This window comes from Seriola dumerili, unplaced genomic scaffold, assembly GCF_002260705.1.
Source record: "Seriola dumerili isolate Sdu_G_001 unplaced genomic scaffold, Sdu_1.0 BDQW01000432.1, whole genome shotgun sequence".
In the NCBI taxonomy this organism is placed as follows: domain Eukaryota; kingdom Metazoa; phylum Chordata; class Actinopteri; order Carangiformes; family Carangidae; genus Seriola; species Seriola dumerili.
Window position 1 is genome coordinate 6,473,847 of NW_019174687.1, and position 27,955 is coordinate 6,501,801.

General features: G+C 39.7%; 1 protein-coding gene across 1 annotated transcript in view; it reads left to right on the top strand.

Moving 5' to 3' along the window:
- Positions 1 to 27,955, top strand: part of LOC111233859 (contactin-associated protein-like 4) — a 97,597-nt gene that overhangs the window by 24,483 nt on the left and 45,159 nt on the right. The window contains exons 2-5 of the mRNA XM_022761759.1: positions 4,372 to 4,482; positions 16,267 to 16,460; positions 21,524 to 21,671; positions 23,476 to 23,682. Of these exons, the coding sequence (XP_022617480.1) occupies positions 4,372 to 4,482; positions 16,267 to 16,460; positions 21,524 to 21,671; positions 23,476 to 23,682 (660 nt within the window). The remainder of the gene's footprint in view (positions 1 to 4,371; positions 4,483 to 16,266; positions 16,461 to 21,523; positions 21,672 to 23,475; positions 23,683 to 27,955) is intronic.

Genomic DNA, 27,955 nt, shown 5'->3' on the forward strand with positions numbered 1-27,955 from the left:
ACCATGGTGTGTCAGATCAGAGAAAGGTTTTATTTTTGCAATTGAGATTTGTAAAGGTTTGTCTACAGGGGGTATATCAGCTGGGGTTTTTCAGTCTCATGTATATGTAATATAAAAGATAAGCTTCTATTTTAAAGCAGTGCAGATGTCTACACAGGCTGTGTAACAGCTCGTGTTTCACATGCACTTTTCGTACCTAGCTGAAACCCAAAAGTGGGTTTTAATGCTTCTAGTGTGTTTTCTTCCATTTCATATGTGTAACTACAGTGAGTGTGTGTTGGACACACAGCACTGTGCCTGAACACAGTCTTAGTAGACACTGGAACTGCTTCTGTTTGCTGCTTATGCACTGCTTTCACTTCTGCTGCTTGTCTGTTGAATCAGAGGATTGTAAAAAGTAGGAAAATCTGATTTAACCCTGCAGACATGCAGCTGGCCACCGACGTCATTAGATGTTGATATTTGGTTTTTTTAAGGTTGTGATGTCTAATGTCAACATCAGTTTGACATAGAACACTGACGACAGCTGACCTTGATATTTTGTTGGTTTGAAAAAAGGTACTATATGTATGTTTTTGCTATCGCTACATAGGCAAAGTTAACATTAACAGCTGTTTGCTTCACATGAAGAGCTGTCTCCAGTGGTGGAAAGTAACTCTCTTGTATCGCTTCTATTTCTATCACCTCTTTTCGTCTACTGTAGTTAGCATGCTATCTGCTAGTTAGCCCTGACCCATCTCGTCTCATAATACTACTTTGCGATAGTGAGTCGCTGTAGCATCCAGTCTACCCACAGTTTAGCATGAGAAGATGAAATAGTAGCGCTGATCAAAGGGTGTCTTCTAACCTCTGGTCTTGTAAACACACCAACGTCTGAAGGTCTTGGCAAGTGACCACCACCTGCTCCCGGCAAGAAACCATGTTTGGCAGCAGAGGAAGCTTACATATAGCACTTTGAACTTGTTTTGTTAAGTAACCAAAATCCAACGTCTAAAATACCGACATTCTAGTTGTGAGCAAAACCCAACATCTCTAAATGTCATTCAACCAACGTTGGATCATGACATTAATTCAATTTTCATTTCCAGCCAACATTGGGAGTCCATTGTTTTTCTGACCTTACATTGACATCTGTTGCCTGCAGGGAAAAGTTACTTCCAACCTTCTGAAAGTTATTAACCAACATCATTTTGAAGTGAAACCTAAACTCTATAATGTGGTCTTTATAGTTATAATTGCTCATGTGTCAAGTGTCTCATTTGTTCATCCTAATTCTATCACATTCTATCAGTATCACTTATCTTTAACATGTTCTTTTTGCTACAGAAATAAATAGTGTAGTTCTCTAGTGAAGTCAAAGTCATTCACTAGTTTAATTGGAGTGTTCTTCCTCTTTAAAAAGTGAAATCATCAGTCTGTGGAGGATGTTGAGAGGCAGATGAAGACCTTGAGTTGTTGAGGTGAAGTACACTAATGTTGACAGAGTAATCGAAGCTAAAGCCTTGTTGTCAGAGCTGTGGGCCGAGATCGGACCGCAGTGTGAATCATAGTAATAGGCTCTTGTCTCAGCGGTGGAGAACAACATCCATTAACAGAGAGGCTTCAGATGGAGGCAGCGTTAGTTTGGCTTTAACTTACAGTTCGGAGCTGGAGAGGAAAACCATGAATATTTATTGAGCTGATGTTCATGAATCTGTGTGTGTGTTATTGTGTGAGATATAATTACACTGCTCAGACCTCAGAACATCTCATAAAACAAACATTCATTTCTACTGTGACTTTTTACTGTTTACTGTGTTTTCTCAGTGTAATGTAAATTTAACAAACAAATGAAATAGCTGCTCCTGTGTAATGCGGTGCAGATGCCAATTAAAACAAGCTAAATTACTGTTAATCATTGTGGTATGTATAACATATAATGGGTTTATTTTTTGCAGCCGATCGTCCATAAACCATTAAAGTGTGTGAACATGCAGGTTTCCTCTGACAACACTGATCCCTCTCCATCAGTATCCGACCTGCAATGAGCCAGTCAGGACGCCATTCATCTCCACAACATGACATGATTACAATGTTCATTTATCCATCTAGGCAGAATTACACCATTAATTCATCCAACTGCACATTATTACACTGTTCATTCATCTAATATGGTGCCATTACAGCTGAAAGACCTGTTTCCACCAGGGGAACATTAAGCTTCCTTCTCAGTGATTAGACTCTGCTCTGCCACTCATGTTGTAATAGTAAGGGACTTGATTGGAACGATGATGAAACTGTTGTCATGTGAAACTTTCATTTCTCAGATTTCGGTGCTTTGATTTGAATTCTCTCTCTCTCTATGTGTTGTATGATGGTATTAAAAATCCTTTCCAAACTCCACTGGATAAACTCTACAATGTACAGTGCTCAAGTTGAAAACAACTTGTGCACTGTTTCTTTGCTCCTGAAAAGCTTGGATAATTTGGAGGCACAAGACTTTCATCTCACACCATCAGTGAGCTCCCGTCCTGCTGTTTTTACCAATGCAACAGTTTTTCACTCAGAGTAAGAGACGGAGAATAATCCATCTCCTGCTGTGTCTGATAATGTGGTATCCTCAGTATGGCTTTTGGGGAAGTCATGATACCAGAAATTTGAAATTCCACAATTCTCAATACCAAATTTAATACCGCAGCAAAAAAGTGAAAAAAACAGAGGTTGCTACATTCCGAGTGTGCTAACAAACATGTACACATCTCCGTGTAGTCAGTGTGCAAGCAGCATTTTAATCTGACAAGACAACAGACCCATGGTGTGAAAATGTTCATTTAAAAGAGTGAACATTGATGACAGGAGGCTGCTAATGTCGTGAGCACCCTGTCCCTACGTTAGCCTAAACAAGCTAACGTTAGCCTTTGTGAGTACCAGCTGTTGCAATCCACAAACAATAATGTTAATATGAACATTTTGATGACATGTTATTAATACAAAGTTATCAACTGAAACTCACACACCCTGAACAGCTGCTTGGATATGTTTGAGGTGTTTCCTCATTTCATTCAAAATGCTCTGTGGCTCTGTTTGCTCACTGCCTTTTGGTCTTCTATGACAAATATAAAATATCTCCATATACAAGTCCATTTGTGTTTTTCCATTAGTATGGCTGCCATTCAACAAGTTGTTGTTATTGTTTAATGTGCTGCTTCTCTTTTGATGTCAGACTGGAACACTTGTAGGGTTATTATGTAATCAGTCCTGGAACAATCACATGTTCACTACCTACAACAGCTACTTTACCTTTGGTACCAATAGTACTGTAGAAAAATAAGTCATATTTTCAGAATTTTAGCATCGCCTTGCAGCCAAAGTATCGGCTCTCGTTATCCCTATTGGTTTTTCACTGTTGATCTCTGCTCTCTTAACTACTCAGCTTTGTTTTCCACTCTGGAGAAGAGTTTGGACGTTTCTTTCCAACTACTTTTACGATTTTGGACATAATAAGTTTAGAGTCATGCGAAGAGGGGACGCTTGTATCACTCTGCTGTTGGGAACTTCTTACTGCGCAATGAAAGACTGGAATGTGAAGTCAACAGCCTTTTTTCACTTCATTGACATTAAACATGCTGCTCAATGATACAACTCCACTTCTCCTTATCCACTTAATGGTGTTTATTGAGAGTAAAAAATGCGATGCTCCCACCAAATAACTTTTGGTATGCTGCTTTTCTCATCCTCTATGTGCTGTATCACTCACGATAAGTGATGCAGTACTTCTGTTCAACCATGTCCACTTTTCTGAGCTTTTACCTTTTGACGCTTTCACTGTGAGAGATTTTTTCTGATTACAGACGTCTGTGGATTCTCTCAAGTTACCCTCATCTAAATATTTTTGTTTGACCTATAAAATATGGGGAAATTGGAAGACGGTAAAGGCTGAAACATAAATTATTAATAGTAAATTCTGAATAATGAATGTTAACATGTGGAATAATGTTACCACAAGAAGAGAAATTATGTAATATTTCTGAGAGCTGGTGAAAGTTAACAAAATATGTTGTTAATGTTGATGAAAACTCACTATTTCCAAAATCTCAACTTTACTGGAACTTGTTTGGAATAAAGACACCATACAAACATACTTTAGTTTTCCCAGATGGTTTTGAAATAGTTTTCTTGATTTCTTGATTTCTTTGTCAGATATAGTGAGGAAAGGTTTTCAATCTTGCCAGTTCTAATGAAAATTCAAATCTTTTGGTTACAAAAACAACTCTTCGTCTTTTCCCATAACGTTAGTGAAACTGAATTTCCTAAAAAATTCTATGTTCAAACAGGTTAGGTATTAATCAAGTGTAAATCCCTAACTATGTGTGTTTTGTGATTGGTTGACAGAGGTGTGTGATAGCCCGCTGGTGTCCAATCTGCCGCCATCGTCCTTCAGGAGCTCCTCCCAGCTGTCCAGCAGCCACGCGCCGGGATTCGCCAAACTCAACAGGAGAGAAGGTGAGGAAGAATTTTTGCTGCCGACACTGACTGACTGAGATATAGACTGGATCCTGTTGTGTTTGATGAGTTGGACTGGATTTGACAAGAATGTACAGCAGGATATAACTGAAGGTGCTACATCACACGTGCTACATCACATGACTTAACATGACTCATTTGCAACATGCCTGTTTGTCATGTTATGACACTTTCCATACTGGCGACAGTCAGAGCCGGAGGTATTATGTTTTTGGGTTATCAGTCCATCCGTCTGTCCCATTCTCGTGAACGCAATAGCTCAGTATTGCCGTGAGGGAATTTTTTCAAATTTGGTACAAAACATTCACTCAAGGATGAACTGACTAGATTTTGTTGCTCACAGGTCAAAGGTCAGGGTCACTGTGACCTCAAAAAACATGTTTTAGGCCACAACTCAAGAATTTATTTGCTAATTGTGACACAATTTAACACAAATGTCTAACAGGATAAGATGATGAAGTGATGACATTTTATATCCAAATGGTCAACTAGACTGTGACCTCATAATGTTCTGCAAAAACACTGGCCATTATTCAATTGAGATTATGACCATATTTACTGCAGTTTGGATGGTTGGTGCAGGTATACAACCGTGAGGTGGTAATTCTAGTGTTTGTGTGTAACATCCTTTAGCCTGGGGACTTCGAGATAGCAGGGATTGTTGCTATTGTTGTAGACATTATATATAGCTCCACCCTCCAAACACCTGCTGCACAAATAAGAGAACAGAACAATAACTCATACAGAAATCACAAAGATGGGCCAGGGGTCCATCACAAAACATAATGAATAGAAGAAGTTTTAGTGGATTCACAAAGACTTACAGGTAACTCACAGGTGACCAGTTTAGAGGGAGACGGAAGATCAGAATAATTTCAGAGAGACAAGACAATCTAAAAGAGAGAACAAGCAGTAGTTGCTTTGTCCCGTCTTTGTTCTCTATAGGGGCCGTTTGTATTGAGGGTTTATGTCAGAAGGATAAATGTGAAAGGTGTTTGTTCGTCCAGCATGGAAACCCAGCAGGGAGTCCTGTGCTGGATGCTGATGTGAGCCTTTGACAAAATGAAGATGATGGTTTGTTGTGGAGATTTCTGCAGGGAACAGGCTTCGCTGCTTTATCCTGACATCAAAGCCCAGGATCAGCTGAGAGGGTGAGACGAGTTTAATCTGGATCTGAATGATTTTCACCACCTGGGAAACTGATGGAAGACGAACCTGCAGAAAACTGCTCATTTGATCATTTAATTCAGCTTAAAATTCAGTAGTGTCGTTACCGCCATAACACAGCTTTGACACATGTAGATGCCTCAGACTGACTGTGTTCAGATTCACCCACCCTTCCATTCAGTAACAATAATTATGCACAATTATGTCAAGATGAGAAAATGCTGGGGTTAAGATTTTGAGTGTAATGAATGACCAGCCTACTACTGTCAGCGTCATAACGCTGTCATCTCACCACAGCATTTGTCAAACCCAGTTGGAGCTGTTGGCAGCGGTATGTGTCACATTTCTTCACCAACTGTATCAACCGTGAAAAGCCCACGCGATCCCAGCTATTTGCTGAGGAAATCGATGAATAAACGAATGTCTCCATCTCATTTCCATCTCCTGCTGCTGCACTCTGCCTCCTCCAGTTGTTCTCAGAGGAGCAGCTTCGCTTTCACTTCATTTACTCGCTAAATGAACAGATTAGCAGAGCCCTGAAATATCACCTTCAAAATAAATGCAGGCATTTTATGTGTGGGCTTTAGCATCCTAGTCGGTCAATCATAAGAATGGACAGTAAACCAAAATTTTGTTCATGGTAAAAGTTTTAACAACAACTCTGCAGCTCTGTTTCTCCCCACTTAATAAAACTAAGCTCATGTTGTGTTTTAGACTTTAAACTGATTAGCTGATCACACTGGAGGCTTGACTCAAAGAGCCAGACATATACTGTATATGTTATTACATGAAGACTTCTGGTTAGAAGCTACAAAATTGTATGATTATCTGCAAGTGTATTTCTCAAGTTTGACATGATTCAGCACGACTGGTACAGCTGCTTCAGATATATCATGATATTGTGGTTGATATTCTGGACACAAACACAGAAAAAGAAAACAAAGACACAGACTGAAGATTAATAAAAAAAAAGGTTACTATTGATCAATAAGGTTGACAAGGCCAACACAAAGTTGGCAAGTATAATCAGTCCTTGTCCAACCAACACAGAGGCAGACTAACCATTATACAAGTTCAAGAACAGGGGACAAAGAAGTGAACACACGTCTGGTCAAGATACATATCATCTTTTTTACAACCAATAGCAACAACCATGTACATGACGTACATTTGCATATCTACTACTTACACATATGTCCTTGAACACAAGACACCTTACTTAAAAACTCAACCCACATGCATCCCCTTGACCTTTCAGATGACCTCTTTGACCCTTAACAGGATGAGGAGAATTGTGTACCCTTTTAACACATTTACTGCTAATGATGCTGATGATGATCAGTGACGCAGGAGAACTCAAGACTCAATGAATGGTCAACTAATAATTAATAAAATGATAAACCAACCATTTAATCTTCTATTACTCCCTATTATTATTCTATACTCACTCATGTCTTTTCCCAGCATCTCAACTCTGAAATCAACATAGAAGAGAGAAACTGTAACTGGTATCAATCCTATTGACTCTAGAATTGATCTTCAAACACAAGATGTAGTACCTGCAGTATTGATATTTTGGGATCCATCCGCCCACCTCTACAGCGTGGGGAACACCACAACCACAGTGTTGGTCAAGTATGTAGTTGTTGTACTAAATAGAAATCATCGTGTTTCAATGTGTCAGTGTGTCACAAGAACAAAAGAATTAAGGTTGCTGATCTATAGAATAAAGAACAAAGAGTCGAAATAACTTCATTTTTAGAAAATACTTGATTTGCATTAATAGCAGTTAGAACTGCACTGGCTGTGAAGATTCTCAGTCTCAGTTGATCTTTATCTAAAGCAGCAATTCCAGCTGCCTATTGACTTGTAGATATTTAAGAAGACACTTAATGATATTTGTCTGTGAATGTTCTCATTCGTCCAGGTCATTGTTATCTCTCTCTCAAATTAAATCGAAGGCAACTGGACTTGTATTTGTCTGTGGAAGACGTTTCGCCTCTTATCCAAGCGGCTTCATCAGTTCTTAAGTATTGGTCTCTCTAGTCCGCACTAGTCTGACGTGCGGACTACTGCGGACTAAAAACGTCTTCCACAGACAAATACAAGTCCAGTTGCCTTCGATTTAATTTGAGAGAGAGACTTAATGATATTGAATGCCCCCCCTCCCTGCACTCATACACACTCATGAGCCCAGTGCCCACTCTATCCTTTAATGGCTGGTAACACATTCCTACTTAACCTTGCTTTACTGTATATAAACCACAGTTGTTGTTTCCTTCAGCTGCCACCAGAATCATCTTCTAACTGAAACCAAAGCAGCCTATGTGTCAGTGTGTGCAGCCAGTTGATAGAGTCTGTGCCAGTTAGTGGGAAATTGTTGAGACCTATGGTGTGCCTAACAGATTATGACATGCTGAACGGATAAAGCCTTCAGCTGAAATGTCCACAGATTCCCTCTTTGAGGTCAATTTTCTTGCCACATTGTTTTAATCGCGCTGAGCTCAGTGTGATAAATGTGTTTATGTCTGAGGTAAAGCATGCGTGGAGATATACACATATACTTTCTTATACATAGCAGTTTCTTTTGAAAAAGGTGGCATGCTCAATATTTTGTTCATGCACATCATTTTTACATTTGGGCCAAGGAACGTCTGGCTCTAGCAGGCAGTAGACTGGAGATTAATGTCTCTTTTACTGACAACCTGCAGGATGAATGACTCACTATTTTGGTTTCCTCACCTCTCTCTGTTTTGATCCTCAGTCTCTTATTCTTCATTAGTTAGTTTCTCTCCGTCCACCGTCACATTTTCATCAGTGGGAACTAATTCAGTCACCTCAGTCTTCTTGCCAAAACTTAATTGCGGTCTCCCATGTTTAAACGTTTCCTTTTCTCAGGCAACACTGACAGTTATCAGTGATGTCTGTGCAATTATGCTGGATAGACTTAAGAATTATTGTGGAACAGTAATCACTCTCTAAATGAATTAGATTTAAAAGTGGAATTAAACTTTAATTGGATCCTGTTCTGGGTGTGTGTATGGATTGCCAACTATTCATGTATTGATTTACGTGTGTGTGTGTGTGTGTGTGTGTGTGTGTGTGTTCCTTGTGCGCTCTATTGCTTCCACAAAGTTCCAATATTACACTTGAAACTAGAGTGGAAATGTGTTGCGCTTTGCCTGCAGGAGATGTTTGACGTTTCCCAGCCTGCTGCAGCATCGGGCCCATTAGGTTCCCTGTCCATCTGACATGTTATCGGGCTGCTGATATTACCGTCCAGGCTTGCTGCTATTCTCATTCAAATTACGAGCTCTCATTCCAGGCCGGTATAACAGTCTCTTCTTTTTCCTTTCAGCTGCCAGTCTGTGCGTAACAATGCCTTTTCACTTTTCGACCCGTCTCTCACTATAACAGCTCTCCTCTTCTGCTGCCTACCTAGCCTTTTCCTTCCCACTTGACTCTTCATTTTACCCGTGTCTCTCTCTTTGTATGTTCCCTTCTGTCCTCTGTACCTGTCAGGTGGAATTTCGGTGCATTATTAATGATTCAGCAGTCCTTTCTTTACTTATCCATCCATCTGCTCCTTATATAGTGAAGCTGCTGTCCACAGCGGCCTCATGTCAGGCTTGGTCTCCCTTCAATAGTAAAGCAGAAGGACAGCTGTGCAGCCTAACCAGCTCTCCTCTTTACCTGTTACATACACTACTGCTCTAATAACAAGACGGAGACAAATTGAGTTGGTCTCAAGTGTCAGAGTCCTTACAGCTGAAGTGGATTACTGAAGTATGAGGGATGAAGTGAGAGGTTAAACCCACCTCAAGGTAGCCTACTTAGTTTTTTGTTTTGTGGAAAAGAATTGCCTCTTCATCAACTATACCTATCTATATAATCATGCTATTTATTATCATACTAACAGTATTTGATGATGGGACTTTTAAGGGAAAACAGGCATAGATTAATTTCATTTACATAAATTAACTGCATTTTACTGGTCCATAACTTCCCAATAATTTTCTTATAATTTATTGGAAATTTCCTAAAAAAGAAATGTAAGGTGGTGTGAATTGTAGGGAAAGTAGAGAGTGATCGATTAGTAGTCTACAATGAATAAATTGCGATGAATTGCCAATAATCTAGAGGGATCTCTTAGTGAGTGCACAGTTGGTCAGCTGAACATGTGATAATGTGAAATTTGTGTTGCCTGTGATAGTGAGAAATGAAACAAATGATGTTTGTCAAAACACCTGCGACCGTTCTTTTCTACAGAGCTAAAACTCCAAACACTTTCAGTATACAGAAGAACTTTATTATTGTCTAATAATTATTATTTGGCTCATTCGCGCCTCATGGAAATAAAGTTTTAAGAAAAAAAAAAATCGAAAATGCTTCCCTCTTCCTCCTGAGAAAATCAACAATACCTCCTCTTTGGCTGGGATTAATCATTTCTATGCCCAAAAAGAATAGAGATGAATCCTCCTTTCATATTTTCATTGGAATGTTTTGCAACAGGACGAGTCATATCATTTCTCTTAATAGAGCGTCAATGCTCAGTGATATGCTTTTTAAAGGTTACGAGAGGTTTCACCTATTTTACCACATGGACATCGTATCATGTAAAATGTTCTTGTTTTACAGGTAATCAAGTCCTTGATGTTGATAGTTTTTCCAATGATAGGGTGGATTTTTAGTATATTGGCAATTTATGCAGGCTACATTGTTTTCTATACAAGCCAGCACACTGGCTTTAATTTATATGCCATGGTCCTATTTCCCCAGTGTCAACTTTATGGTTCTACCTGAGTCAATGAGTGTGGCACATAAAGAGCATTTGTTTTTCTGTGTTATGATGCCTGAAGCGTGGGAAGTGATTTCTAGTTCAGTGTTGGATTTTTCTCATCAGTAGAACCACTGCAACACTGGATATGTTGTACAGCAAGTCATATTGCTGTATAATTATATAGCCTGAAGTAGTTTGTTAACATTCTTTCAGTCAAGGAAATTGGACTTTGTTGTGGAAACAATGTCTTGTGTCACTGAAAAGGAGAAGATTATTGAGCCTTTCTGAAACTTTACAGGTGAAAGTTGAAGGAGAAAACAGTCACGGTTCTTGTGCTCGCCACATGGGATCTCCACAGCCACCATAGCCCAATTTATATTTAAATTTCTGAGGTGGTGCATGGTGCTGGCAACAGAGGAGAGCAACCAAATACAGATACAGACACCCACTGGCAGAGCAGGTTGAATTAAATGGACTTAACTTCAATTTGTGGATGATAAACAGGCTTATGGGTGGCATGACATGAAAACAGTCTGAACAGGTAAACAAAGCTGGAGAAGGGACAGGTAGAAAGTTGCAGTCAGCAACAGGCAGACAAAAATAAACAAGACTAGCTAACCATGACAGCAGTTGGGCAACACTTGAATCCGGGTGAGTATGCTGGATATATGTATATACTGAGGCCTAATGAGTGAACAGAGCACAGGTGTGTTCATCTAGGCAATGAGGGACAGGTGTGCGTGGTGGGTGTGGTGATCAGGTGACTGGGAAGGTGAGGAAGACTGAGGGCCTCTGGTGGACAGGTGGTGTCTTCCCCAGCCCTGGCATCTCATATGACACTCTAAATCCTGTCATTCCGATTTAGAGTGTCATATGAGATGCCAGGGCTGGGGAAGAAAGGTTGGTGGGACTGAGGGTGACGTCCATCGCCTCCTCGCTTCCCTCACTCACATTTCTTCCAAATGTATTAGCTCCTCCCGGTGAGGATGACAGAGAGAGATGTGAGGACAGAAGACATATATTCACCAACTTCAAAGAGACAGTAACTTGTCATGCCGGACAGCATCTCAAATGTCAAATGTGGACAAATAAGTGACTGTAACAAAGGGAACATCTGGCGCCTGTTGACTTCTGCTCCAACACTGTATCTGTATTTTTTTTTTCTGAGTCAGCCAAGATAAACTTGGACTGAAAATAAGAGGAGAAGAAGAAAAGAAAAGCCTCTTGGCTTATGAAGGAAAAAATATGCAAAGCTGCATGATTCAGATTTTACACACAAATAGTTTTAATGTTATGAATAAACATTAATAACATAATAGCTGCTGGTAGTCCCATTCCTGTTTCTACAGGTGTTTTGCCTGCAGCATTTCAATCATGCAATGTTAATTCAGCACAGCTCAACCAGCCCTTTACACCCCCCCCCCCCCCCCCCCCCCCCCCCCCATCAGATCAGCTGACCAATCAATAAACAGATTCCAATCAAAGAGTTTTGTTGCCCTCTGGTACAAAGCCTGTGAGTCCTTGCTCTGAGCTCCTCTGGGATCCTCCTCTCTCCTCACTCCTCTTCACCTCTGAGACACATTTCAGGGATTGTAACATTCACAGTGATGGAGGACCAGATCGCAAAGGAGCAAGGAGGGGAGCAAACATAATTTACCAGAAGGGAAAGCACCCTGAATGCAGGAGAAAGGGAGACAGAGCAGGTGTCATTGTGTCAACAGTGTAGCTGCAGCAGCTACATGAATAGGCTACATTGCTATGGTACAATCAAGTGAAGTACAAATATAAATCATGAATTTTAATTTCAGCTGTGTGGAGAAATAATGTGGATGACAAAAGATAATCCAAAATGGAGGAGAAAATGCAGCACAGCTCTCAGCTTTTTGTGCAGTAGGAAACAAGCGCTCAGTGCTTGTAATTTTCCATTGGCTGGTTTAGCTAATTGCTAACATTTAGCAACACAGTGTCAGTCTTACAGTGGCACTGCTCAAATGTGACATGGTTGTTGTAATTTCTGTGGTGAAATTGGATGTAGCCTGTCTGATAAAATTCAGAAATGAAAAGCAAGTTAAAATGCTGGTTTATTCAAAGCCGAGAAATGCCAGATAATGAGCCGCGTGTTGCCACTGGCAACCGCCTACTGTCCCGTGACTGGTGAAAACTGAAGGAGAGTTTGGCCTTGTAATTGGCTGGCAGAGCAGTGATGTCATACACACTCTCTATCATTAACTGTAAGTACGTTTCCCAGTGGATGGTTAGATCTAGTTCCTTGATAGACACTGAGAGAGTAACCAGGGAGATCTCTTTGATTTAAAGCGACAGCCGTGAAAGGAAGTATTTCGAGCGTCAGCCGTCAGTTCGCCCCTGTTTCAGTTGTACTGACAGGGTGGACACAGTAAATCGCAACGCCTCTTGGCCTCTGAGTCATTTCCTCTGATCTTTTTCTCCTTTTTCTCTACAGTCTAATCTTCATGAGTAAAGGTCAGAGTGTCTGCTCTTTTCCGTTCTGCTGTCACTGGACACGTCTGTTAGTCAAGTGCTTATTAGCTTTGGCCTTTAGCTCTTTAAAGATCAGGCTCCACCGGCCACCGGAGCGACACTGGTTCATTTTCACTGCAGTGATTTTCTGCCACAGCACATTGTTCACTCTCCTTTTTGATTGATAAGAAAAGAGAGGACGCTCTGAAACAATACTTCCCACACTCAAGATAAAGAGAAACTAGTTTTACTTGAACATACAAATGAAGAGCTACGATAGATTTAACCACAATCATATCAAATCAGATAACACTGACCTTTTCCTACGGCTAGATTCCAGTAGCTAATATGTAGTGGACCAAACATTTTACCTTGACATATGAACCTGTTCCTCTTAATTTTTATTCATCTATATGTTTTTTTGGCATGTTTTCTTTATTGGACATCTTACTAAAAGTAACTGAAGTGGGCTTGAACCAGGGGATTGCTGTTACATGGTCTTTGTCTTTTGTATCTGTGAGTGCTGTGAATCTATGAAGCTCATATTATTGCAGAATGACACTGCTCAATGTGCTAGGAAAGAGGGGCAAAGCCAGCTGGTGCTGGAAAGGAGGTTTCAGTCGGTTGACAAGAGTCAAGTTTCCATCCAGATGTGAGGCGAATTTTAACAGAATGTGAGGAGTTTGGTAAAACTGAGCGTGAGATGAAAAGCCAGACTGGTTCAGTGACAGTAGCAGCCTACTTGATGCATGCATGGTATTTGAGAATCATGGTGAAAAGACCAGGGTGAGTTTGAAGGTGAAACTTTCAATTTACCAGTTGATCAATGTTCAGTGCATTCGCTGAAAAAGCTTCTACGCTTCCCTGTGATCTGTGCTTGTTGGGCCCACATGCAGGCATCTGTTGTGTTGTGCTGACTGCTGGACCACACAAATGACACAAAAACGTCTGACAGCCGGAAAAAAGACTTTTTGGACCCAAGGGTATCTTAAGGCTTGTAGTTGTGACTTCAGCCTTTAGACCAAAGTGGAACAACCGAGCACTGTCCCCTGGAGGCTCATGATAAATTCTGTTTGCTGCTTTGTTTCAAATTGTTTGTTTTCCGCTGGTACAACGTAAAGCAGACAACAGCAAGGTAACATGAGGACAAGTGACATTTACACTGTTTGTTTTTTAATGCTTTCCAGGAGCTTATCCACGTCCAATGTTTGTGTCTCTGCTCTCTTTTTTACTGTACGGATGGTTGTGTTTGTGTGTGTGTGTGTGTGTGTGTGTGTGTGTGTGTGTGTGTGTGTGTGTGCGCACTCAGTGGGACATAGGTGAGCAGCCCTCTTCTTCAGAAGCGTCCATCTGGTGTTTAAGCTCTGAGGCATCGCTTTGGCCTGACAAAGCACTTTCCCACACAACAAAAAAAGAGGGGGGGGGTGGGGGGTTGGACTAAGATTCTGGCTACCTCTCTCTCAGTCTGTATTTGAAAACAGAGACAAATTTAATGTCAAATAGCTTGTATATGGTTAATCAATAACTTACTCCACAGCCTTTTCTCAAAGTATTTTGGGGGATGGGACACATTAGGCAATACTATACAGTGCTACACAGAGGAAATGCCTCCAACCTGTTGAACACCTGCACTTCTATTTAAACTAATCAACATGTTTTGAACGCCCTCTTTTTATTTTCTCAGCTTACTGGCCCAGAGCACAACCGATCAATATGTTACAACACTGCTCTTTAGTGGTGATATGTAACATGGGAAAGGAACCTGCAGGGCTACTGTAAAACTAATCAATGCTTGGCACCACAACCTCTCATTGATGATATTTTATATAGCAAAGGGTGCAGAGTTGCAGGCAAACTGTAAAACTAATCAATAGATCACGCCACAGCCTCTTAGTAAGGCTATATCTGGAAGAGGATGAAAATGGTGCTGCATTCTGTGCAACTAAGCAATGCACGACCTCTTGTTGATGTTTTGTTTGGGATATATAATAAGGGGCTGCACAATAATATTACACTAACTCTGGTAAAACATCTCAGCACTGATGTCAAAGAGGATAGCTGAGGATCTCGCCACAAGGATGTCAGTATTTGAGAGCAGAAAATGTTTCAGTGATTGAAATCATACATACACAAAAAATGTAAAAGAAAGAATGAAATGATTCTCCTGTCAGTGTTAGACCGCAGCCTCAGAAGCATTATGAAGTATACATAGAAAACATAGCATGAGGGACAGTGATATGTTTAAACATTAGCTGCATTGTTTCATTTGCAATTCAACAGTTGAATGGATGTTTTTTATTTAACCACAAGTATTTGATGGATTGTCATGAAATTTTGCGCAGACATTCTTGGTCACCAGAGGATGAATCCGACTGACTTTGGTGATCTGATTTTCACCAACCTGTGAAATACCTACCTTGATTCATACTGATGACACACTAATTAGCAAAAAAGTGGTACACTGTTATTATTATAACACCGTTATTCCTATGTAAGCTTGATTTACAGTAATAAATGCAGCCTCATTAAGTAGTAACTAAAGTAATTGTTCTATTTACCTGTACATTTTTTATTTTTTTAATTCTATGTCAGTCTTATTAATACATTTTGTAAGCGTGTGTAGCAAGGAGGGTACACTGCATTTCATTCTGCAATCCATTGCTGTATAGTGTCAGTTAAGATCAGAGGTCAGAGGTCACTTATAGGTCACATTTGTGTGCTGAGAAAGTGAGTGAGAAGGTGAGAAAGTCTATTCATCCAGTATGTCTGCTAAACAACACTGCTTTTTCTCAAAGAAAAAAAAAATCTAAGTCTAAAGACAAATGATAAACAAGCATGAAAAGTTTTGGAGGCTGCAGTTTTGTAAATTGGAAAACTGTTCGGAGTTCGGAGGTTTTTATTCTTTTGACCATTGTTTTTTTATTTAATGGACTCATGAAATTCCATCATGTACTTTGGCTAAAATTAAAATTCTGTATAACACAGCAGCAATCTGACTGCCTCTGATTCTTTAAAGTCAAATTTTTTAATAAAAAAACACCCCTGCAGTTTCTTGAAATTAAACCAATTCTGTGTTTCAGAACAACAAGAAAAATACTCAACACGGTGTCCAACCATTGTACTGAAATGGGTTTTTAACTGTTGTATGTACTTGGCAAAAATGTGCTTTATTCTGGCTCTGTTACAGCAAAATAAGTTTGACTTAAAGGTCAAGCAATTCATTCGTCACACATGTGCACACACGCACACACAGACGCTGGTGACTCAAAAATCTCATTACAACTTACTTTTACTTTTATACCCTTTTTTTTTTTACCCTTAATTTTCCCTCTCTGCAGGAGCTGGAGGTTGGTCCCCTCTCACCTCAGACAGGTATCAGTGGTTGGAGGTCGACCTGGGTGAGCGGACAAAGATCACAGCTGTCGCAACCCAGGGGCGATACGGCAGCTCTGATTGGCTGTCGTCGTACCTGCTGATGTTCAGCGACACGGGACACAACTGGAAACAGTACAGACAGGAGGACAGTTTAGGGGTGAGTCCATACTTGAGTGTGCAGAACCAAAACAGTATAGTGTAATAAATAGTTTCAAAAGTGAGACCTTGGGGCAGTAACAAATAAACAAATTAAAAAAGTTCTACTGTGTGCCAAACAATCCTGCTTTCTTTTTTGTTGGAGGCCTCTGCTCAAGGTTGTTTCCTTGAAATCGATGAGTAGACTGCATTTTTAAAATTAATTTTAATTCACTTAGCGCTGTCTCTCGCTCTGTGTAAACACAATACAATACTGGGTCTGTTCAACAACAACAGACAGTAACAAAACAGAACAGTGATGTCAAGTCGAGTGAAGTTCCTCTATAATGCAGTAAATCAAAAAATTTGTTCCAGAGGGCTGTCAGATTACTGTGACAATAAATAAGACAAATGTCTTGACAGATAATGACAAGAGGAAGAAGTGTTTCTCCACTGAGAAGGTGATTTCAGATGTATTTAATATGCACATAAACAATTTCAAATGAACATATGTTCAGTTACTGTTTCAGTTACAGTTATTTACATTATACCTTGAGACTGCAATGGTTGCATTCTCAACTGTCTCTGGAAAGCGGCATGTAGCTATGTCTTAGAAAACAACAAAATACATAATGTACAAACAACTGTAGAAATACATGTGTGTTTGAATTCACAGTGAACAAATCATCATGACAGTTATATTACAGACTATTACTTTACTATCCCTCTAAATCAAGTGTATTGTCCTTTAACATCTCACACTGGCAGGAAGACAATGAAGATATGACTTATCTGTGATAAACAGTTCCTTTATAACAATATAATTTAACAGGACACATGAAGACAGAGCCAAATCCGAAGACAAGCAGTGCATTTATTTTTAACTGTTAAACACAAATAGACCAGCAGCACTTTAAGTGTGCTGCACTGTAGGTGATAAATGTAAAAATGAACACCCATCAGGTTTATTACAGCTCATTTTCCTGGACTATAACAGTCATATTTACAGTGGACGTGGTGTTTACTGGGCTCATCTGCAGGGATCAGTCCATCCTGCAGAGATAATCACAGCCATCAGGAGCCTTTGACTCTCCATTAATAATGTATGAACAAATGAAAGAGCTCTGCTGACTGTGTGGACCTATTGCCAAAACACTTCTGCTGCTGTTGATGGACACAGAGCAGAACAGAGGATCAGCCGAGCGGCACTTTTCTGGCTGAGACCATGCAGTGCAGTCTGGAGTGCAACCGGATGCTGAAATCAATGAGGATAAAGTCCGGTGTGTATGCTAGAAAAAAAACAAAAAAACACAAAGTTGTGGTGCTTTCACTTACATCTTTAATTTCCTCTGTCTTTTTTTTTTTTTTATCGTTAACTTTTTCAAGATTGCATGTAATGATTAGTCTTTTTAATATGGAGTGGAGAGTGACAATAAAAACATGAGAACAAATGGAGAACAAACGGTGTTGATGTAAGAAAAACGGCATTTATTTTGTTGCTCAATGCTTGATAGCCACGGTAACAGCATCTCTGCGGATGTCTGTCGGCCATTTTCTCTTGCCTTTTCGTCGAGTAACACCATCAGGTCAAAAGTTTATAATGAGTTCAATACTTTATGACCAAACATAATGTAATATATAATAATAATCAACGCACCAGTCTCAGCAGTAATTTTTGTTTTGTAATAATTAGCAAATGTTAGCATGCTAACATGCTAAAGTAAGATTGTGAACATGGTAAACAAACCTGCTAAACACCAGCATTGTCACTGTGAGCATGTTAGCATGCAAATGTGTAGTAAGTATTTGACTCAAAGATCTGCTTTGCCTGAATACAGCCTCACAGAGCTGCTAGCATGAAGATGGCTGAAGACTCTTTTTTCTGTCCTGAATCACTAAACATCAAGTCTGGCACAGTTAGTGTGGGTCAACTTCCTGTTAGTGCAATGACACGTTGCTCTGGCTAGTTAACCAATAGCTTCCTGGCCGCCAACACCAGTTCTCAAATTAGAGGGGACTTCAGAAATGGTCTTGAACATAGGTTAGCATGAACTTACATTTATATGTCAAAATATTTTGAAATCTTTTGCTAACTTATTGTCAAGTTTCACTTTAACAAGAAACAAATTAGCCAAGACATTAACTGTTGAGGACACACTCGAGGACATTTTCGTTAGCTAGTTTGGATAGCTAAAAATGATGTGAGAAAACCACAAGATCACAAGTGACTCTGTATAGTTTGAGCATCATTTTTTTTACCACCACCAAAATGTAGAAAATGATGAATTTCCTCTTAAAAGAAGTTTAATATATGCTAGCCACTTTTCCTTCTGAACAATAATGTGGAAAGAAAAACGTTGTTTCATGTGCCTCTGGTCCATTAAATCATTAGTCTTTGGATGAACTGAAAACTTGAATCAGTTTTGAATCAGGGGTTGTTCAAAGTTACAGACATTTGTGTAATTTAGGCTAGATGTACTTGTACAAAAATAATTTCCAAAATATGACTTTAAAGTGTAGTGGGCCTTTGTTGAAATGATTAATAAAGACATCATCCAGTTGGGCAGCAGAGGCAGTGAGGCATCACCTCCCACTTCCCTCCATTGTTTTCTCAACACAAGTGTCATGTTGGACTTGTGTTTGACTGCTGTGGTACACGGTTCAGCACAGACACTGGAATACTGAGTAGTTTTGATCCTGTTTGTGTAGAGAGTAAACAGTGATGAATCCTGTCAAAATATGTTTAATTAATAGTCATGTTTCTTACCTTCATGCTCCCAGAGTCCAATACCACATTAGGTTGTGCAACAAGCATGGAAAAACATGGCATATATTAACCCACAGAGAGCAAGGACACATCCAGAGTAAAACTACATTTATTGAAATAGTTAAGAGAAGAGCTTTTGATTAGAAGCCGAGCTGAGGCAATTTCCTCATATAGAGAGAATCCAGCTAATCTCAGCACTGAGTATCTTCTCTGTGAGAGCGGAGAACGGCTTCTCACAGATTAAAAACATGTTGATCTGACACTCTACATAAACTGTGCACAATCAAACTCACATTTCAAAGTGTTTATGAACTCCTGTGTGTTAGTCAGCCAGGCTTAGAGAGGCTGTCAGAGGGGAAAGTTGATGGCAGGGCTGGTGGATCAACCACACCATACTAGGCTTCTGCTGTCAGCTTACTGGGCTGAAAACCAGTGAGGGGAAGTTTTTTCTTCTTCTTTTTTTCTTCCCGTTTTTCTTTCTTTTAAACTTTGACAGAAAATAGTTTGATGTATCACTATAACTTCTTTTTGTCCTCTTTCTCTCTCATTTTTCAGCACTTTGTATAAAGAAATGACTGGAAATCAGGCAAAAATTGAAATAAAGATGTTGTTGAGGGGAGGATGAGTCGACATTAATATCAACAGGAGTCAAACATTTGTCACATGACATTGATAACACATTGCACTGACAACATTAATGTGTGAATTCACTATTTAAACAGTATGGATCGCAATAAATAGTGTGAACACAGGAAGCATAGCACTGTGGGAGATATTTAGCTGTTTCTGTGTGAAAAATACATCTGTTCCTCCTGTTGCATTTCTTTCCATGAATGTAACTGATGAGTTCCTGCTGTACTGTATATTCACATACGTACAGTACATACACATGATGTACAGTAAAATCACTCGTTGTCTGGTTTCAGGGTTATAATATGTAGCTGCATGTCTGATGCTATTTGTGTGTGTCATTTGTGTAACTGGGAGTGAATTTCATTGGTCCTTTGTTGCTGTAAGAATGACAAAATCTTTTATTACAAAAAGACACAATCTGGATCCAGACACAAACACGCACACTCACACACATTTGTCTTAATACAAACATAATGCCTTCCTTAAGCCCTTACCTTAACCTTAACCTTCACAAATAAATAACCCCAACCTATAGGCCTACCTAATTCTTACCTAAACCTTAACCAAGTCTTAACCATCAAACAGCCATACGGCCAACAGCCATAGAAAGACACACACATAAAACACACTATTATTATAGTTACCCAACACAAGTATCTCTTTTCATCATATGAGGAGATCCAGCTCCACTCTCTAATGATTCCAGAGGAATTAATAAGTTAATTATGTGTCTAAGCTTTTATTCAGCAGTGGGAGAGCCAGTTAACCTGCATGTCAACTTCAAGGGAGGGATATAATTAGGATAGATAGCCAGATGGGAGAGATGGAAAGAGATGAAAAGAGCGATCCATCAGGCGTTAAGCCCAGTGTCAGAAAGAAACAGACCCATCTAGTTTCATGTTCGTTCTCCAGATCATGTAAACAGACTGTTTATTGCTCATCAAGAGCATTATATTGTTAAAATAGTCTGGTGTATCCATAATACCACTATATAGCCACAATATGCACCGTGACTACAGGTGGCAATGTCAGACTGTTGATCCACCACTAAACAACTATTGGATTGGTTGCCATGACAGTTTGGACAGACTGTTCATGGTCCCCAGAGGATGATGGTGAATGCCTAAATTTTCCTTTAGCGCCACCATGAGGTTGACATTTGTAGTTGACAAACAGGTCCCTTCCAAGATGAATTGCTTTAGTGATTCCCTCACTAAAAGGTAACAGTTTGTTGATACATCAGTTTTCTACGGAAAGGAAAATTCCCAAATCATACCTAAAAAAAGAAATCATTTGTTTAATACTTAGCTAATTAGCAAATGTTAGCATGGTAACAAGCTAAACTTAGATGGTGAGGATGGTAAACACTATACCTGCTTAACATCAGCATGTTAGCATTGTCATTGTGAACACGTTAGCAAGTTGATGTTAGTTAAAGTCGACTATTAGTCTTGTTGCAGTAATGGCTATGCGTTTGTGTGCTGTATGTGTATACATTCCTTAGTGATGGCAAAATATCAACAGGAATCTACAGGAAATTATTCATGTCAGATTTATATCAGAAGAGTTCACGTTTAGTCACTGAACTGAAGATGAAAGTGAGAAGAAAGTAGTATTCATGTCTCATAGCCTTTTCATGTAAGTTGAACATAGTCAAAGTGTCATCCTTGTTTGTGTGTTTTCAGTCTTTTCCAGGGAACAGTAATGCAGACAGTGTGGTTCAGTACAAACTGCAGCAGCCAGCGATCGCTCGCTTCCTCCGCCTCATTCCTCTGGACTGGAACCCCAGCGGGCGGATCGGACTCAGGCTGGAGACTTACGGATGTCCTTATAGTAAGTCTGATCTTATTTATTGGAGTGACTATCAGTAAATTAAGGTAAGTAAAGGTAATGTATATGAATGTATAACTGCTAGCTAGCCACATTATTTTTAATTGATTAATTGATTGAAGAGAAAGTTACCAATTCAGTAGATAACAAATGCCAAACTTCTGTTAACATTAACAGGATTTCCATACATCTGTATGTGTGTGTGTGTGTGTGTGTGTGTGTGTGTGTGTGTGTGTGTGTGTGTGTGTGTGTGTGTGTGTGTGTGTGTGTGTGTGTGCGTGTGCTTCATATGGCGGACTTTTAATTGGCTTCATTCCCACTTTAATAATCACAGTGATGCTTTGTATCCTCTGGATACTGTATAATGATTTAGAGCCTTATGTTCACTTGTTTCTTGATTTTCACACAGTATAACCTTCTTATTTTCATAATGTTGTATTATCGGTTTACATTCTGTTTCTACATCATTACATTAGCACATCATATGTCATGCCTTTTCCTTTCGGTGTCATTTTGGTGTGTCTTCTGTATTTCCATACACCAAGAAACACAAAGGTTTACTGCCAACTGTTGACACCTTCTCCACATTTTAATTCCCTCCTCTGTAATCATCACTGACAGCCATCGTGTTTCACACCTTTCTCCCCTAAGCCAGGAAACATACTGTGTCAACAGTTTAATTGGTTGCATTTCCATTTTGAGTATTTTACAACAGATTTGCTGTATTAACTCTGGCATTGACACAGTGAAAATAAACCCACATCACAGTGTTTTCAGCCACAAAAACATATGTTTAACTCATTCACCTTCTTTTAATATCACTCCTACTCCCATTGGAAAAATCAGTTTCTCAATTGTATCCATCAACCTTTTGCTTTTAAAGTTAAAATGACCACATTTCACACCCTCTGTTATTGTCTTTTTATGCTAAACAAAAAACATGCTGTCACTTTAATTTGTTGAGCAAAGATCAAAAGCTGTGTCACAGATGAATGGCACAAAAATATGAAATATATCTACTGTAACACAAATTTAAGACTATTCTCACATCATTATGTCAGTAGTTTTGCAATTTGATCGGAAAATTGACTGAACCTTTTAACCTTGTGTGTATATGTGTGTATCTATATATAATTTTTCTTTAAACAACATATTCATTAGCCAAAAATCCTGCTCCGTGTGAAAGGGCCTGATAAATGTAGGATTCAGTTACTTTGCAGTTGTGCCACAAGTCTTCACTCAGTTATACCGTTGCATCATTGCACATGTAGTAGCGCGTATTTGTATCTGCAGTCAACAGGAACTGCACTGTTTACAAAAATGCTCTGATGTGGACTTGTTGGAGGGTGTGTGTTCTCGTGTTTGAGGCTATGTGTTGATTTGGAAATTTTAATCGATGTTTAAGTCACTCGCTGCTCTTTTAGGATTCACAAGGTTCACAGTCGGGAAGTTCAGAAAGTCTTTACACCTAATCTCTTTCTCTCTCACACACACACACACACACACACACACACACACACATACACACACACTGACTGCTCACCTCATCTCAAATCCCCAGCTAAAGGGAGGGTACTACATTTTTATTTTATGTGCTGAACAGAATACAGATCCAGTTCTACCTCAGAGATTCTCCCTCATCAACAAAACAGTGTATCACAATAACAGACAAAACTTTCCAGGTGTGCATGTTCCTTGTGTTGGAAGAGAGACGCATTTCCTGGTCTTTGAGACTCCCATATACCATATACATACCTGATACATACCCACAATGTCCTGATGGCCGTCTCCCTGTTTTGTTTTCCAGCCTCTGATGTGGTGAGTTTTGACAGTGGCAGCAGTGGTCTGGTGTACAGGTTCAGTCCCAGCCCGAGGAAAACATTCAGAGAAGTCGTCTCACTGAAGTTTAAAACCCTGAAGAATGCTGGGACGCTGCTCCACGCAGAGGGACAGGAAGGCCTCAGCCTCAGTCTGGAGTTAGAGAGAGGAAAGCTACAGCTGCTGCTCAGACAAGGTCCAACATACCAGACACTGACATCTACTGACATCTATATATACATATCTGCTGCACTGGAGAATAACATGAGAATCTGTATAGAGACCAGGTTTATCGGTAGAAGGATAGTGGGAGATAAAGGTACCTAAACCAAGTCTACCATTATTAGGTGAAATGCCGAGTTTAATATTTTATATTGATGACATTTTCAGAAAAAACAGGAAAATGTCGCATATAAACACATGAATGTCATTTCCGTCTGTGTCATCCACCAGACATTTCTGCTGTTCTACAGTAAAAACCTTCAGCTGAAACAGTTTGATCAACAATGACACATTTTATTTCTTGTAATATGTGAATTACTTGACGGTTATATTGGCACAAAAATATCTATCAGGCCTAGGACAATATAAACCCTCTGGAATAACTTTAGACTGGTTTTGGTTGGGTGAGGTGGCTGGCACGCATGCCGCCACATGATTGGTTTAAATCTTGGCTCACACTCTGCTGCTGCATCTCTGTCTAGTTACAGCTGTGATGGATGGTTCCCGTTTACTGTAGCATGTGTTAGGGCTAGGCTACATGCATGGCTTACTGTCTCTACAGAGTTGTGTGTGTGTGTGTGTGTGTGTGTGTGTGTGTGTGTGTGTGTAAACGGGGTTAAACCAGAGGTTGTCAGCCTGCCATGCTGAATCATCACCATATGGCTCTTCTCTTTGCCTCCTCCTCTCTCTCTTTCTCCGTTTCACATCTTTCAAACCACTCCTTCCTCCATCTGCTTCTCCCCTTCCTCCCTTCTTCCCTCATCCATCTTTTCTACCCTTCCTCCAACCGTATCCAACTTCTTGTAACTCTTGCAGAAAGACCTACAAAGTCCTGTAAAGACAGACAGCAGCACATTAAAGTGATAGTCCGGGTTATTTGATGTGGGATTGTGTGAAGTAGTTATATATAGTCAGTGTATTAGCTGCAGCAGATTTGGATCGGCACCCTCTCAGTTTGGAGAGGCAGGCAGGAGTAACGCCACAGAAGCGGATGATGTACTGGTGTGACCACAGAAAAAAGCCAATATCAGTTGACGTGTACGCCATATTACAACGCAGATCAGTTATACGTAGCTATGCGTAGGAATATGGTAGTGCAACAGTTGAGAAAGGGTAGTTCCAAAGGAAAGGGCTGTTTGTCTGCAAGATAAAGGGGTAAAAATATTCAAAATATAGCGTACACCTAAACTGATATTGTCTTTTTTCAGTGGGCATTCTTTTAAAGTGGGTAAAAGAATAAATACATTGACCATTGATAAGTAGTCAACCTCACACAACCCTCAAGTGACCCGAACTATCCCTTTAAGGGAAAGGACATGCATCTTGAAGAGAGACAACATCTACACATACTAATCATGTTTTCTTGTACCAGCTCTTTAACTCTCTTTTGGTATATGCCAATACATGTACTGTATATATATATGTCAAAAAATGACTTTTAAGTATGTTTTAATATCAAAGTTCCTCTTTTTTCTCTTCCTGTAAGACATTAAATGCTTTTAATGTCTTATCTTCAACTTGGGGGCATATAGAGAAATGTATAAAACTGGCAGCAGAGCATTATCATGGGTCAGATGTCTGTGTTTGGAGATTAGTTGGCAAAAACGTTGTTGACATTTTCAAAAGAGCACGGTGGTTAGGTCTAATTTATTCATGTCTCTCCTGTCCTCATCCCGATTTCACTGCAGCACTGCTGTATTGACTAAACCACACCCACATATGAGTGAGCCAATCAAACCTGAAAGATTCAATTTAAATCCCTCTCATAACTACAATCTGCACACATCTTCTGTTTCCTGTGGAGATATATGTCACAGAGAGAGTCAGTGTCAGCGTAAACAAAACCAAATGTCAGTGTTCCACCATGAAGAAAGGCTGTGCCATGTTACAGTACAGCCAGCCTTTCCTTTTGTCTGACTCCAGTTACTTTATTTATTTCATATCAGAAGAGGCCTTTTGCCCTTTTCAGCTTTTCACTCCCCATCTTTCTGTCTTGTGATTTCTGTTTTTCTCTCATGACATTGTTGTGTGTTTTTGTCTCTTTGCAATTCTTCACACTTTTCTCCTCTGTTTTCATGGTCAGATGCCCCTCATCTTTGTTCTCTCATTATTTGTCTCCACCTTCCTCTTTGTCTTCCTCGCTCTGTGTTTTGCCCACCCCCTCCCTCTCTCTTTTTCTCCACATTGGCATTTTAGGTTACTGATTGTGTAATTTAAGTCATCTACTGTGTGCACTGACCCTGAGCTCATGCATGGCCTGCTCCGCTCCGCTCTGCTAACACTAACGCATCCAGGTCCGAACATATTGCGGTTTGCTTTATGAGGCAACTCTGAGAAACCGCCCTGCACAGAAACAGAAACAGCAGCTCTGTCCCGGAAAACAGAGAAACCAAAGCACTGACAAAAAAAACTGACGGATGAAACAGTTTTAAGTCAGAGCTTGACTCTTGTGCAGTTCAGTTTTGTCTCGTCATGTATAGTAAACTGTTAAGTGAAGTGAAGTTCGGTGTCAACATTTACATACCTTAGTTTATTTTGTCATTTTTTCACCAAATTTTTCCAAGTGAGATGCCTTTTTAAAGAGCCACAGGGTCTCTAAATAAAAGTCCTGTCGGAAAATTGTTCTTCTTTTATTCTGTTTGCTTCAGCCTTGTGTCCACAAATCAAACCAAAATCTAAATTGTCTTTTTTTTTTTTACATGATCTTTGCTCAGTGATAAGAGAATGATTTTAGAGAATCCAGTCCAGTAACTAAATTGCAGAAGCTTTTCACTGCAAACATTAAACACCGCTCAGTCTGCTTGTTGCTGTCTAAACAGCTAGAATAAACATGCTGGTTTTCAAGATTTATGTCTGCTATTCAAAACCATCCCCTTCCCTCTCTGCTTTACATTCATCAAAATGTCAGGTCGGTATATTGTGTCTCTGTTGGCTCATAACTCAGCCAGTCCTTTCCTCTTACCTCAGTAATTTTAGGGTCCTGCTCCAGTGCTTGATGTTAGCTGTAAGCCGAGGCACTGCTTTGATTAAAGGTGTAATGAAAAATAACTTTTTTGAATTAAAATGTACAAAAATGACTAGACCTATATTATGCACTGACATTGTCCCAAATGTTTCCAGCAGTTAGAGAAATCTGTAATTTTAATAAAGGTAACGGTCCGTTTCATTTGGTGTGTGTCAGCGTTTGTGGTATCCTGACAGAAGCAGTCAAAACAGAGTTTAAGTTTTAGGTTTAAGCCCTATTTTTATAATATACTATTTAGATCTTGGTCGTTTTTACATTATATATTTTAACTGGATTAACAATTTTAGTCATTGGACGTCTGGAGTTATCAGAGAAAGAAACTGACCAAATGCCATCAGTAGCTCGCAGCCCCTCCAGGACGATTTTTAAAGTGAAATGTCTTTATTCAATGTTTTGACCACTTTTAATCACCTGGTCTGCTTGTTTTTGAGAGAACGCAGCTTGACAAAGGCCTCATGAAAAAGACTTTTACTGAAAGCCTTTATGAAAGAGATTTTACTGAACAACCAAAGTACCCTCAACAGCAAACACTAGAACATGCAGAGACATGTATAATGACTAGCCAGCAGGTCATCGCACCACACCTGCCTTATGAGGGACAAAAATGAGAAAGAAGAGACCAGACACAGTCGTGTGTGAATCAGTGCTAAACTATTAGCTTTTTCAAACTGTGTTTACAGTTTGAAAATGATGTTTGGAGCTGATTACAGCAACCATCGATAAAGGCCACTGTCTTCCTGTGTAATCAGATCTAGTGAACAGCTGTAATGAAATTGTAGACAGGATATGATACTGTGCTACTTTGGAGGGAAAAAGCAGAGAGTGTTCAGCAGAGGCAAACACGTCCAGTCTGACCCTCCTCAACATAAAAAATGTTGTAGTCATTAGCAGCTTTTTATCCACTATTTATTTTTCGATTTTGCTGAACGTGCTCGCTGTCATTCAGCAGCAGACTTCCCCGTCTTACACATCCTGATTCACAACTACAGTCTGACTTTGGGCCACTTTAGTGAGGAGCTAGTAAGACCAATACCTTGAAAACATACCACACTGAAATTTCTGAGCACATTCATGCTCTGAAGATTAAACATGTTTGATTTTTTAAGACCCCATGACTTTCCCTCTGTGCCAATAGCACACTAATCTTTACATTTTTGGTATCTGCTGACCCATTGCTTGTTATTATTTTCTGTGCACATTCATGCTCCCATCAGGAAGTGAT